The sequence below is a fragment of the Egretta garzetta genome, unplaced genomic scaffold (assembly GCF_000687185.1).
Source record: "Egretta garzetta isolate BGI_Z169 unplaced genomic scaffold, ASM68718v1 scaffold145, whole genome shotgun sequence".
Lineage (NCBI taxonomy): Eukaryota > Metazoa > Chordata > Aves > Pelecaniformes > Ardeidae > Egretta > Egretta garzetta.
Genome location: NW_009259687.1, coordinates 441,322 through 454,928, shown reverse-complemented (window position 1 = coordinate 454,928; position 13,607 = coordinate 441,322). Strand labels below are relative to the sequence as shown.

The 13,607-nt window shown below is 48.8% G+C and overlaps 2 protein-coding genes across 2 annotated transcripts in view; one reads left to right on the top strand and one right to left on the bottom strand.

The window, feature by feature from the left end:
• The window catches only part of RAD54L (RAD54 like), a 96,797-nt gene extending 92,422 nt beyond the window's left edge, over positions 1-4,375 (top strand). The window contains exons 14-17 of the mRNA XM_009638832.2: positions 215-293; positions 401-580; positions 1,990-2,153; positions 3,693-4,375. Coding sequence (XP_009637127.1) covers positions 215-293; positions 401-580; positions 1,990-2,153; positions 3,693-3,894 — 625 coding nt within the window. The 3' untranslated portion in view covers positions 3,895-4,375. The remainder of the gene's footprint in view (positions 1-214; positions 294-400; positions 581-1,989; positions 2,154-3,692) is intronic.
• Positions 4,376-4,680: 305 nt separating this feature from the next.
• LRRC41 (leucine rich repeat containing 41) lies at positions 4,681-13,084 on the bottom strand (the record flags this gene model as incomplete). The annotated part of the gene is made up of 8 exons (XM_035894187.1): positions 4,681-5,599; positions 6,815-6,890; positions 7,752-7,874; positions 8,353-8,451; positions 9,307-9,471; positions 10,368-10,613; positions 11,038-12,202; positions 13,004-13,084. Coding segments are annotated over 8 exons (2,190 nt in total), but the record flags the coding sequence as incomplete, so codon positions are not given.
• Between the last annotated feature and the right edge of the window lie 523 nt (positions 13,085-13,607).

The window sequence follows — 13,607 nt, the reverse complement described above, 5'->3', positions numbered from 1 at the left end:
ATCTTTCTTTTACCTTAGATGTTCCTTGATTGGAACTAATGTGACTTGTGCTTTGGCTACTGGGGTCACTTAGCAGAAAAGCTCTGGGCGTCTGCAAATGCTCCTAAAAGCCCAGGCCCTTGTTACAAGGCTGTTTGTGAAAGATTTTTCTCTTTCAAGTAGGATGCTCTAAAGGTCACAGCAGTCTGATTGTAGTGAATGCTGTAAATTCTAGGTATTTATATGTCCGGCTGGATGGCACCATGTCTATTAAAAAGAGAGCAAAGATTGTGGAGCGATTCAACAGCCCCTCAGTAAGTAGAATCTGCCAGATGCGAGCAGCCCCCCTGCCAGTTCTGAATGCTGTGAGTGGAAGTATGGCTGCCTCTATAGTTTGACCCAAGCCTGCCTTTTTCCACAGAGCCCTGAATTTATCTTCATGTTAAGCAGCAAAGCAGGTGGCTGCGGTTTGAATTTGATTGGGGCTAACAGACTGGTTATGTTCGACCCAGACTGGAATCCAGCTAATGATGAGCAGGCCATGGCTCGTGTGTGGCGGGATGGCCAGAAGAAGACCTGCTACATCTATCGGCTGCTTTCAGTGAGTCTTGCTCCTCTCACCTCCTCAACGTGGAGTTCTTAGTGCCAGCCCAATCTGTAGCTGCTATGTTTGGGACCAGAAGGGGAAGAACTCTTTTGTGTTGGTGACCAGAATTGATTGGAACTTAATTGCTTCCTACCCCTAGATGTGTTGCCGTGAAGAACCATGAAGGTTCAAGCTGGAGGGTCATTACTGCAAGCCTTAGTTTCTAATGGTGACTGGCTTCTGAGAAACAGAAACTGCAGCTTTCCAGATCAGATGCTCCTTTGAAGTCATTTAGGCATCTGACTTCTTTGATTTCCTGGGGTATCTGATGCCAAAGTTGCTGTTTTTCAGACTGGTTGCAGTCTGTTCTGGTTGGGTGTACGTGTACTCAATAAACGGCAACTACATTCCCAGAACTACAGCAGCTTTTGGAATGAGGCTTCCAGTTAGCTGTTGGGCTAGCTGCTCTGTAAAAGAAAAGCACAAAGGAGACAAGACTTTTCAGGCTATTGTAATGCTTTGTCCAGCAGTGCCAGTAGTGATCACTGCTCAGAAAAGTCCCCTCTCTGCCCTTGTTGACCTTCACTTCTCATTAGTTCAGACCGTGGGTTTTTTGTTTTCGTTTGTGGTTTTTTTGTTGGTATTTTTTGTAAGCTTGTGTGCCTTGATCAATTCTTACTTTACTTTGACAAAACAGATGTTCTTTGCCCATCTCTTCCTTATGGTGTTCTGTTTTTCCTCTGACCCTGCTGCACCTGGAAGCAAGGAGCTCCTGTGCTTTTAGAACTAGGAAACTGGTCTGCAAATCATGACTAATCACCCCCCTCCTTTGTGTTACATTTGTTTGCAAACCAGATATTTTGCTCTTAGATTTTTGCCTTAAAAATGTAGCATACTGGGCTTTCTGCACATCTGTTCTAGATGTAGTCATCTCCCTCCAGACAGTGGGTGTGACTGATCTGTGTGTGGGTGGGCCAGCAAATACTGCTGATGCTCATGTCACCAAGGGCTAGCCTTTGATGCTGTTTTTTGAGTGGGTGTTCTGTTTGTTTGGGATTTTTTTTGTCAGGGAGTAGCTGTAGCTGCTCATCTCCTTTCTCTTCCCTCCTGTCGGCACAAGCTGGTGTGGTGTGTGAGCTCCAGCCACAACTGGCATCTCCACCTCTTCTTCATCCATATCTCTGTTGGATCCACTCTGGTAGCCACGGTGAAAGACAAGGGAAGCAGAGTTGGGTTAGACCAGCAACTAGATAGGACAAGGTTGGAGTGCAGCTAGTAAAACTTGCCTGCCATCTGCACTGGTCTGGCAAGGTACTAACTGGTCCTGACAGCGTACTGCTGTTTGATCTGTGACACTTTCCCAGTGTAGTGCTCCTTTAACACGTGTCCCAGCTATGCTTCATCTCTGACACTCTCTCCTGTAGACGGGGACCATAGAGGAGAAGATATTCCAACGCCAGACCCACAAGAAGGCTCTCAGCAGCTGCGTGGTGGATGAAGAACAGGATGTAGAAAGGCATTTCTCACTCGGGGAGCTGAAGGAGCTCTTCACATTGAATGAGACTACCACCAGTGACACCCATGACAAGTGAGTATATTGAATGACTAATGGATCAAGTCAGCAAGAAAAAAAAAACCCTCCACAGTTTGGTCTCCTGATTCAGGGGTTCCTCAGCCAGCAGGAGGAAGCTTAGAGAGAGAGTGGGCCTCAAGTGTCCCTGCTTCTGAAGCTGTTAACCACCTGGAGATGAGCACTTCCTTGCTGTCCTCCTTTTTGTTGTCTTAGTAAAGCTGTGCTGGCTGGATAAGTGAGCAAACTACCTTGTTGCTGCCTGTGTTTGGAGGCTGTGAAATACTGCAGCTAATGAAAAGAGAGAAATTGATCACAGCAGTTCAAATTGGTGGAGCCCAGTTTGGTCCTTCCTTGCTGCTCTTCTGGTGGTTTCTTACCCAAATGCTGAGCTGTTTCCACTGCCAGGGCAACTCCATCTGTTAAGAATTCATGAGGCCAACCCAAGTGCTGTTCTGGAGACTAAAAGAATCCTCTTCTCCATCATCTGCCCTTCTCCCCCATCCCCGAGACCTGTGATATTGCAGCCACCAGAAAGAGGACAGGGAGTGCAGGAAAACACTTCACTGTGCATGTTAAGATTCTTAGTTCAGGCAAGAAGTGAAGAGGATTAGTTTTAAGCTGACTCAGAGCTTAGCTCTGTGTAGGTATCTTGTCTGCATGGCAACAAGCTTTGCTGGCAGGGCTGCTGCTGCTCTTCCTCTCCTTGTGTGGCAGCTCAGTAAACAGCCAGAGCATGACCCAGTGGCTGTGGTGGGAGCCAGGATGGAGTGGTTTGGAGCATGGTGTGTTCTCTTGAACTCGGGAAGCCTGATGCCGTGCTAAGAATGTGTGTTACTGTGTTAGCAGTAGGGGTGTTCACTCGATCTGCTTGAAGCAACATCCCTTACCTTTCAGGGGAAACTCCTGAACTTCCTGGGTCCTGCTGGACCATTCCCACACAGCTAAACATGGAGGAGAGTGCCGTTAGAAACAGAACCCCAGGGTTTCCAAAATGTGAGATTATCTGTCACACATGCCAGAAGGTGGTTGTGCGTTTAAGTGAAATGTGGTAGTGATTAGTCCTGTCTGAAAATCCAGTTGCCAGTGTTGCAGGTGAAGGGGGAGCATGACCCAGTGGCTGTGGTGGGAGCCAGGATGGAGTGGTTTGGAGCATGGTGTGTTCTCTTGAACTCGGGAAGCCTGATGCAGTGCTAAGAATGTGTGTTACTGTGTTAGCAGTAGGGGTGTTCACTCGATCTGCTTGAAGCAACATCCCTTACCTTTCAGGGGAAACTCCTGAACTTCCTGGGTCCTGCTGGACCATTCCCACACAGCTAAACATGGAGGAGAGTGCCGTTAGAAACAGAACCCCAGGGTTTCCAAAATGTGAGATTATCTGTCACACATGCCAGAAGGTGGTTGTGCGTTTAAGTGAAATGTGGTAGTGATTAGTCCTGTCTGAAAATCCAGTTGCCAGTGTTGCAGGTGAAGGGGAGTTAATCCAATTTTTTAAACAACCCATACACTAAAGAAGTGGAGGAACCAGGCACTGACCTTAGGCTGGCTCTGTTCCAGGATCAAGTGTCGTCGCTGTGTGAACGGCCACCAGGTACGGCCCCCTCCTGAAGGGTCCGACTGTACCTCTGACCTCTCCCAGTGGAACCACTGTGCTGACAAGCGGGGGCTGCAGGACTCCGTGCTGAAGGCTGCGTGGGATGCTGCTGTCACCTTCACCTTTCATCATCACTCCCATGAGGAGCAGCGAGGGATTCCCTAACAGGTTACTGTCCCCTGTGGGGGCAAGGGCAGGCTGCTGCAGCAGTCCACCCCACTTTAATCCCTTTCAAGGAAAGGGGCAGGGGGTAGCAGTGCATGCTGGATTGTTGTGTGGCTGTGTAATAGCAGAACAGTGTGGTTTCTGAGAAGCTGGAAGGCCCTTAGCATTGGTCAGTCTACTGCAACAGCAAGGATTCCATGGCTTTTTCCTCTGCTGTTGTATTGTGTGCCTAAAAACCAGCCTTTTGGGAACCGGGAATAACTGGGCCTTGTGTGCTTCATCAGACTCAGCACTGGTTCTTGTGCTGTTGGTGTCTGTGCCATCTACTCAGCCAAGTTTTGTCTTCAGGTTTAAGTTAAGCCTGCAGTTTCATAGCACCTGATGTGCAGAGTCCTGTTTTCTTCCTTGACAGCTATGGCTTGCAGCTGCTGAGCAGAACCTTGCAGGATCAGTGTCTGTTGTGAAATGTGAATCTTGCTGATTACTCAGGAACAAGAGGGTTTGTACAAGAGGAAAAAAAAATTCAGCTTACATGTTGAACATCTGGCCTGAAAGATCATGCAGGCAGTAAGAAATCAGGCTCTATTATGGTAACTCCATTTCTAAACCACTTGCTTTTTTATGGGCAGGATCCCCTGATCTAGCAGAGTGTTTTAATTAGATCACATTACAAGTCAGTAATAAAATTCACATTTTGGTACATTCTGGCTCTTAATTATATTTTTATTATAAAAAATGTTACAAAATAACAAACTATTCAAAACCTCTGTAAAATAACTGCAGACATTGGAGAAGGGCAACATGATTGCAAATAAACAGCAGGCTACCTGGTACATAAAGAACTTTTTTTTTTTTTTTTCTTATGTAAAAGTAAAATGTTCCAACTGTAAAAGGTCAAGGCTGGGGGCTTTTTTAGCTTGCTTGCTACTCCTTTTAAATGGAGGGAGGAGTTCTTATTTCACAGATCACAGAATGGTTGAAGTTGGAAGGGACCTCGAGGTCATTACTGTGCAATGCCCCTGCTCAAAAGCAAGGTCACCTACAGCTGGTTGCTAAGGACCACAACCAGATGGCTTGAGTCTCTCCAAGGATGGAGATTAGTTATTCATGAGATGTTGGTTTAAACAACATGAAATTTGCAACAACACCCAGCGTAATAAATAACTGCTTGTCCAGAGATCTGCAGGAAGTCACAGAAGTTCATCTGATACCTGTCCCACTTAAACTATTCACACTGAGAAGATGTTTAGAGTGAGATCATGTTAGAAACACAGCTGTTGGCCCACATGGTCTTGTGTGTCACTTCACTGTGGTACCTCTTCTTCAAATGAATAGAAAAGTGACAAGAACAACTGTATACTGCTTGAACCAGGGGAAGAACCACCCACCTGTGCTGTGAAATAAATCTTACTGGACAGGGACTGAATTGTTTAGCTCAAGCTGATCGGTTTTCTCCTCCTCATGTGTCCATCACATGATACTGATGTAGTCAGCAAAGGCCTGGGAAGAGTCCCACGAGTCATTGACCACACTGCAGACAGCTTTGAGACGCCGAAGCGCTTCTTGAGCTGTTTCAGCATCCTGGTCCAGCCAATTTTGGAAGAGGCGGAGGTGTGTGAATTGAATCTGTCCCCCTCTCTGCTGGATGTGGCCTTCCAGCTTCTTTGTGAACTCCAGGAGCCCATCAGGTTTGATGCAATTTGAGCTTTCCAGGGAAAGAAGGACAAAACCAAAAGTCATTAAAATTCTAGGTTATAATTTGAGCCGTTTAAATTACTGTTCCTTCTAGTAACTGCCAGTGCAGGTACATGAGGATGTACAACTTTCTTCAGCAATACAAACTGAGCACTCCATTAATTTTGATGAAAAACAAAACTGAAGCACAGTAATACGAAGGGCTAGAAGCTTTTTAAAACTAAGGTAACTGACAAGTATCCTCCTTACTATTGACTCAAGTAGACCTAGCTGTGGCCTTAAATTGTTGCTGGACCCAAGTTGCTGGCTAAGCGGTGCCAGGAGCCCTTCAGTCTCATAGCAGCCACCAGCTGCCTGGACCAAGGGGCCTGGCCCAACCTCCAGGTCTGAGTGCAAGCCTCAGCAGTAAATGATTATTTATCTCTTCCTTCTGAGATCTGAAAATCTGGAGAGCATGTGTCAGGTCCTGGTGTTTCTAAGAGATTAAAAGATCATTTCACCTGCACAGATGTATAAATATGATGTTGCATGCTGGATTTAATTTTGTGAGAGGCACGGTAACAATCAGGATTCAAGGCTGCTGAAGGAGTGGCCATGGTTAAATTAACTGTCAATCCTGTGTACTCTCAGCAACTTGAGCCATTAGGATGTAAAGAAGGTGGTGGTAGGGGAAGTAATCAAGCAAAAAAAGTCGTTAGTATTGCAGAAATGCCACCTTCCATGTGCTTCCTGAAGGTTACTGCCTATCTCTATGGCCATTCAGGCTCAAGAAGAGAGCAGCAGTTCAGGTTGAAGACCAAAGATGATGAAAAGAATGCAGAAGTATTCACAGGATCTGACAGGGGCAATGGCAGCATTCTCTCCCCAGGCAGGGGCTGTGGGAACAGAGCTATTCATGCTGATACCTAAGAATAAATGTACATAGCAATGTTAGTTCTCACCTACAGCACAGGAAGGGCTTGGAGCAGCCTTCCAAGGGAGCAGCAAACCAAAGCTTAAGATGAGCTTCACTCATTTATAAAAGGGACAGTGAGATGTCTCAGAGATGCTGGAGGTCCCTGAGGTTGTGTGTGCCCACTGCAGCATTTCTCTAAGCTTTTCTTGGGCATGCGTTCTCTTGAGGAAGGAACAAAACCATGCTCAGGCTTCTCCTGCTGTCTGAGCCCAGTTCAGCTCTGGCCCTCCCAAAACAAGAAATTTGGTGTGTGTAGGAACAGCAGAATACCTGACATCCAGCTGGCAAAGAGAAGAGGAGGAATCTTCAGAGAAAATATCTGCAAGGGCAACCAGCCTGTGATTCCCTGAAAGGGGAGGAGATGCGGGTGTTTAGACACAAGCTGGGAACTGTCTTAAATATTTCAATGGCTACAGGGCTGGGATAATAGTGCAGAAAGGAGGCTGCAAGCGTGTGCACGCAGCACAAAGGGCTCATCTCGGCACCCTTACTGGCCTAAAGCGAGTTCACCCCCGAGCAGTGTTCAAGGCAATGGAAACAGTTGCTGACAGGGCAGTTTGTGTCACTAGAAAAATCCTGCTTTTGTTTGACAAGTCACTATGCAGCGTCGTTTTTAACCCTGTGCTTTTGGCCATTTTTAACACAAACCTTAGGAATTAAGTGTATTTTGGGTGATCACAGGCTTTCTTATTTCATTAAAAGAACAGGAAACAGTATTCTGAGTTTACCTGAAACTCATTTCTCAAGCATTTCTGTAAATTCAGCTTCATTTCTTTGACACAAACCCTTCCTTGTTCCCATCCCTCCAGTAGCTGCCAACAGCTTTTAAGGCACAAAACGCCCAAACTCAGGCAAAACCTGTGCCTCTGAATGAGAGGCAGCACATCTGCTGCTGGATCTGTTCCTGTTGAAGAGTCTGAAGCAGCTCAGCGTTCAGTCAATCTGCAGACCTGCTGACACTTGCTTTTGCTGCTGAGAAAGGCAACCGTAATGCCTGCACAGCATCTGGGCTCTTGGTACACTGCTGAACGAAACTGCGATTCTGCCTTTAAAAAAATGAACTCAGTGCTCCCTATGAAATGAACTAAATGCGCTCTGTTCGGCACCGAGGTCACCAGACAGCAATGGTCTTAACTCCAACCCTAAAGTTACCTCCAAGAGAGCTGGTCTAAGGTCAAGGCCCCACAGTAACATTCACTGTACGCACCAAGGCGATTCCCAGGCAGTTTGAGGCTCTTCAAGGATGAATTTCTTTTCACTGTATTGATTATTTCCGACAAAAACTCAGTAGTAGAGCTCTCAAACAGACGGCAGAAGGAAAACGTGATTTCTACGGAAGAAATGGATTGACAGTGCACATTAGTACTCCCTGTGCGCTTCATTATTCCATAATTACATCCTGCAGACAGCTCCAGCCCTTAATCATATGCAAGAACAAAGCTTCCCCAGCAGTGGATTGCACACAACAGCAGTGCCGCTCTCGCAAGGAGAGAGCGGAGATCGCACCCAGGGAAGCAGCTTTGCCAGCTGACCCAGTTAAGGGCCAATGCGCTCTGCAGGTTCAAAATCGTTGTAGATAGCCAAGTCTAAGGTCTCTTCTCTGCAGCATGCACCAGCTCCTCTCTCTGCCCTGCTGGCACAAAGAACCAGACGCGCTCCCACTCTGCCAACAGCTACAGATCTGCTCCAGGGACAGTGACATTTGGCTAAACCTTACACATCTGAAGATCACCTCTTAAACGTCAGCCGGCCAAAAGCAGCCACCTGCAGCATCTTTCCAAGCAACAGCACCCAGGAGTTTGCTGTACCTTGCAGGACGGGATCCTGAAGCAAAAGTAGAACTTCTTTCTGGTGCTCAGCCAGGTTCACATCATGAAAGCTCAGTTTCTTCAAATTCGGATTACACTCTAAAAGCAAAACAAGTTCTCAGGTAAAATACTGTATGTCCTTGGGATAAGAAGACCCTGACCCAATTACCAGCTAACACCCAGAAACTGAGTTGGACTGTGGAAAATTTGTGCTGGATTGTGGGTAATCAAAAAGGAACCATCCTGTCCAGCTCTGGAGCCCTCAACACAAGAAGGACACGGAACTGTTGTAGCGGGTCCAGAGGAGGGCTACAAAAATGATCTGAGGGCTAGAACACCTCTCTTATGAGGACAGGCTGAGAGAGTTGGGCTTGTTCAGCCTGGAGAAGAGAAGGCTGCAGGGAGACCTGATTACGGCCTTTCAGTACCTAAAGGGGGCCTATAGGAAAGATGGGGAAATCATTTTAGTAGGGCCAGCTGTGACAGGGCAAGGGGTAATGGTTTTACACTAAACCAGGGTAGGTTTAGACTAGATATAAGGAAGAAACTCTTTACAACAAGGGTAGTAAAACACTGGAACAGGTTACCCAGAGAGGTGGTGGAGGCCCCATCCCTGGAAACATTCAAGGCCAGGTTGGACGGGGCTCTGAGCAACCTGATCTAGTTAGCGTTGTCCCTGCTCACTGCAGGGGCATCGGACTAGATGACCTCTAGGGGTCCCTTCCAACCCAAAACATTCTATGATTCTATGATTCTGTTGTGCAGGATCATTCACATGCTGAGCACAGAAAGTGGGATGGCTGACACCTGTTTCCTTTTCTCGTGAGATTTCAAGGATGTCCACACTGAAGAAATGGACCCACCTAAGCTGGCTTCACGCTAAAAGATGGAAGATCACAGCAAGGAAGCTGCTCCCTGGGTCACAGTGATGCTACCTACAGCTTAGCAGAGTACCTTTGAGCACCTCCAATAGGAGCCCAAGCTCCTGAGAAGAGGGCAGCGTGGCGCTGTCAAGAGACAACTGCTGGAGGGACTTTGATGCCTTGAGCACTGGCAGCAGGAAGGCGGTGTCCAGAGGTTCCCTGGGGAATCGGATCTCTAGCTGCTCCAGGCAGCTCTCTAAGGGAAGAAAAACAAAAAACAATGAAAGAGCTTGGTCTGCAGCGCCCATCTTCAACATAGCTAGGTCCTAGGGCAAGGAAGCAGTCTGTGTGCCTGACATGACTATCATTTGGATTGGCAGAAAGTGCCTGTGCAATGCACCCTGCCTCACAGCTTTGTGGCAACTCAGACCTATGGTAACGTGAATTCCTTAAGGTTCATTTCAGCACTCTTGCCAGACCACAGGGCCACCAATTTCTACGGTGTTCTGGCAGTGAAACAGTGCTTGAGAAAAAGCCACCCTTTATTCACAAACCAGTCAGTGTCTTCTCAGAGCACAGCTCTTCACTGACCCCACTCCATCCTTGCTCAGGCTTTGCTTACTGCTTTTCTGGTCATTTAATGACTAATAAGGGTGATGAGAGACCTCTGAGTTGAGAACAGGCTGCTATAGCTCCCAGACTCTAATCCAGAGGCTTGGGCAGCGCTTTGCCATCACCCGTAGTACAGTGACAATCGAGAGATGCTTTCCCTCTGCTTAAGGGTCCACTTAAGGCTCAGAGCCTCACAGTCAACAGGATGGACAAAGCAGAAGCTCCCACCCAATTTACAGATTTACGCTCCCCGTGGACTGCGTGGACAGTCACTGCCAGGTTATGACCAGCCCTGCACAAAGCCGATGTGGCAGCAGGTTGGTATACAGCAATAAAATGCTTTGTCCAAGACTCGGGCTCCCCAGAGCACGTCACAGACTGGAAATGACAAACTGCAACACCATCTAAATCAGAAAAGTGAGGCTGTAATTGGTTAATTACAAATCACTGTAACAGCGTAGAGTTCAAATCTGCATGCCAAGCTTTTACAATTCTATCTGCCTACCACACCCTGGTCATCGCTCAGAATCTGTTTCCTACCTGGGATTTCTGCCTCGCTGCAGCTTGGATTCCCCTCAGGCCTGTTCCCCTCCAGCTGGTTTTTGAGGTCGAAGCTGACTGAGAGCGTGTGGAGCTGGGGAAAGGCGCTCAGGATGCAGCGAACAAGCTCCATGCAGGGCATGTGGGAGAAGACATCGCTCACGCGCAGCACGCGGAGGCGGCAGTCCGAGTGGCGGGAGAGGGCCCGGAGCCCAGAGAGGATGCAGAAGATGTTGGCACCCAGGCCTGGAACAGCATTTGTACAGAAAGATGTTAGCTGTGGCTGTAACAGGCACAAACACGCACGCAGCTGGAGCTGCACCAACAGCCAAGCAACCTCAGTCAAAGGCTAAACTCACAGGCTGCTTTATCCACACGTTCTTAAGCTAGACTGTGTATACGGGAGATGGAGATCTGGCTCCTCCCTTTGCCCTCTCTGGATGGAGTTTAAGCACAATGCTGGGGGCTGTGCTGGGGCAGAAGGGCCCCGTTCTCTCCCTCAAACAAGTCCTCACCCTCATTAAACATCTCTACCGATGCCATTCTCAGGATCAGGTACCAATACTCTCACAATGCCCGTTCCAGTAAAAATAAAATCAGTGTAAACCTGTGCAGTAAGTCAGGCCATTAGACCAAGGCTGGAAGGAAGCAACCTGTTCACACCACTAACCATTGTAAGACAGAACCAAGTTTTCTAAAGACACCCAGGAGCTCAGCAGGTTACTCAGAGTCCGACATGTCTCCCCAGTCAAAGGAATGGAGAACAATTCCAGCGTGGACACGCTTCGGAAGCGGTGAGCAGCCTTCAGAGAAAAGATCCCAGCAGATCCTCCTCTTTTCTTACAGCCAGCATGGCCAGTGCACAGAGATCCCGGGGAGGAACTAGTCCAGTTCTCAGCGTTTTCTCCCTCTGTGGCGCTGTTTTTGTCAAGTAACCTTGAATTATCTTCTCTAGCAACAGCAAAAACAAAATCGTACAGGTCTTCTGGGTCAGCGTATGGTCCCCTGCTCCGTCTGAGGCAGCGACGTTTCTTCCCCACTGCAGATTTCAGCCGCCTGCGTGTCTTTCGAAGAATGGGGTGACAGGACAGTGGGTCTGAGACGCAGCAAGAAGATCCTCCCTGAACACTGGTGTGGTCATGGGGCACCTTGCCACCTGCCTCATTGCATGCTTGGTTTCGCAAGGGAGGACTTCTCAGTCCGGAAAGGACAGGGTTCAGGTGAGTGTCAGCTCCACATCCACGCACCTCCGCATTAGGCTCCTCCGAGGCCCTGGGGGATCGCTTCTGGTTCTCGCCATCGCTCCACTCCCTCTCATCACAACGGCTGCTCTCCGCTCGCTCTTGCGCCGATTCCTGGCTTTGGGCTTTGTCCTCCTCCCTGCAAAGGCCACACGGGCTGCTATGATACGCAAGAGCATTTCCCGAGCGCCAAAACCCAGCACTCATGCTCAAAATGAGAACGAGAAGAACTGTGTCGGGAACAGGCCAGGAATACATGGACACTTGGCTGACAGAGCCGTGGTGAATCAGCCGGTGAAGAAGTAAAACCAGCGAACGCCTGATGGACTGGTCGGAGGAGAGGAGGTGCTGGAACTTCAGGATCTGCAGGGAGCCAGCCAGGTTGTCAAGCACTTTCTGGTTGTGCTCAGCTGTGAGTTCCACCGCACCCTGCAGCATGTTGCAGAGGGTAAGCTGGGAAACGTGCGGGGAGCTGTGCAGCAGCGGTGAAAAGTGATGGTCGTTGAGACGCCAGTCAGAGGACACGTCCAAGACACCATGAAGAACATTTGAGAAGAATGTTTCAAGGAACTTCTTCCTCCAACAGGTTATATTCTGCAATTCAACACCAGGGCCATATTAACAAACAGTCACCCACAATTTTTCTCATTCTTTTAAAGTTAAATTACTGCCATCTGCTAACCTGGTAAATGCGGTGTGCAAAACCCCCTACCACTAGCACAACCGAGACTGCCTTCCTAGCTCTCAGCATCCTTCCTCAGGGTGTTTGTTGAAAAACAGAGTTACTCCCATTACTCCCTCTTCATCCTGCTTCTGCGCCAATTTAAACATACTCAGTGGTTTGAAGCTACACCGTGTTTTGCCTATTAAAAAATACAGCATCAGGAATTTTCTTCCCCAGCGTCTATTTATAGGTTGCAATTAAGTTGCCTGTTAATGATTCTTTTGCAACACTGAATCAATGGAGCTGCTTCAGTTTTCCTATGTAAAACCATTCTTCCAAACTCACTGTCTCCTGTAAGTACTTTTCTAGTGCTTTCTAAGACATCAGCACATTTTTTTTGCCAGCGTAGGTGTAAGCATGATATAAGATACTGTTTTTATCCTCCGTTTCCCTAAGAATTACATCTCTAAAGACAGGATTTTTTTCTTTCAGCAGACTTGCTGTTGTGAGATGAAGGGTGTGGCTGCACACTGCAGTTCGCTTTATGAACCCTGTTTCCCCAAAATGACTGTAATGCCAGGGCCATGCCTTGGTCCTGAGCTCTACGAACGCTTACAATCGCTCGGAGGTGGCCAGGAGCACCAGCAGGCTTCAAAATGAAACCTCGCGGAAGGTGTCGGAAACGGGGTGCCTGCGTCCTGCCCCTTCTCCCACTGGCAGCGTCCTCTCACCTCCGAGTTGGGCGGCCTGGTTTTCATCACGTCGTCCCACAGCTTGCGCCAGATGGGCTGCGTCGAGAGGCCTGGGGGAAAAAATAATCAACCAGGCGCTGTCGCCCCTTCTCCCTGTCCGAGTGCCCTGCCCCGGAGCCCGCAGGGGCACTGGGCAGACAAGGGGCAGCGCTGGGGGGGCACAGACCCGGACCCCCGCAGCTAAAGGGCAGTGCTTTGCGGCGAGGGGAAGGCCACAGCCTTTTAAGGGACACGAGTTAAAAAATGGCAGGTTTTGTCAGTCCTCAAAAGGAGCAGAGGTACAGCGGGGTGCGCACTGCTGCATGAACCTGCCTGGGCGTGGGATGGGGTTCCAGGTTTGGGACACGGGGGATGTCCAAGCCCCAGTGGCAGGGACTGTGCTCCGGGGGTGTCTGTCCCCCCAGAGAGGGGGTCACCCCTCTGGCCCGGGGCTCCCATTTCCAGCCGGGAGGGGTTCGCCCTTCTCTCCAGCTGGGTGTCCCGGCGGTGCGGGGCTCACCGCGCCCCGGGGAGGGGCTGTGGGTGTGTCCACCCCATCGGTTTTGGGGGGGCTCGTCCCTCCCGCCCGGGGGCACCCCCGAGT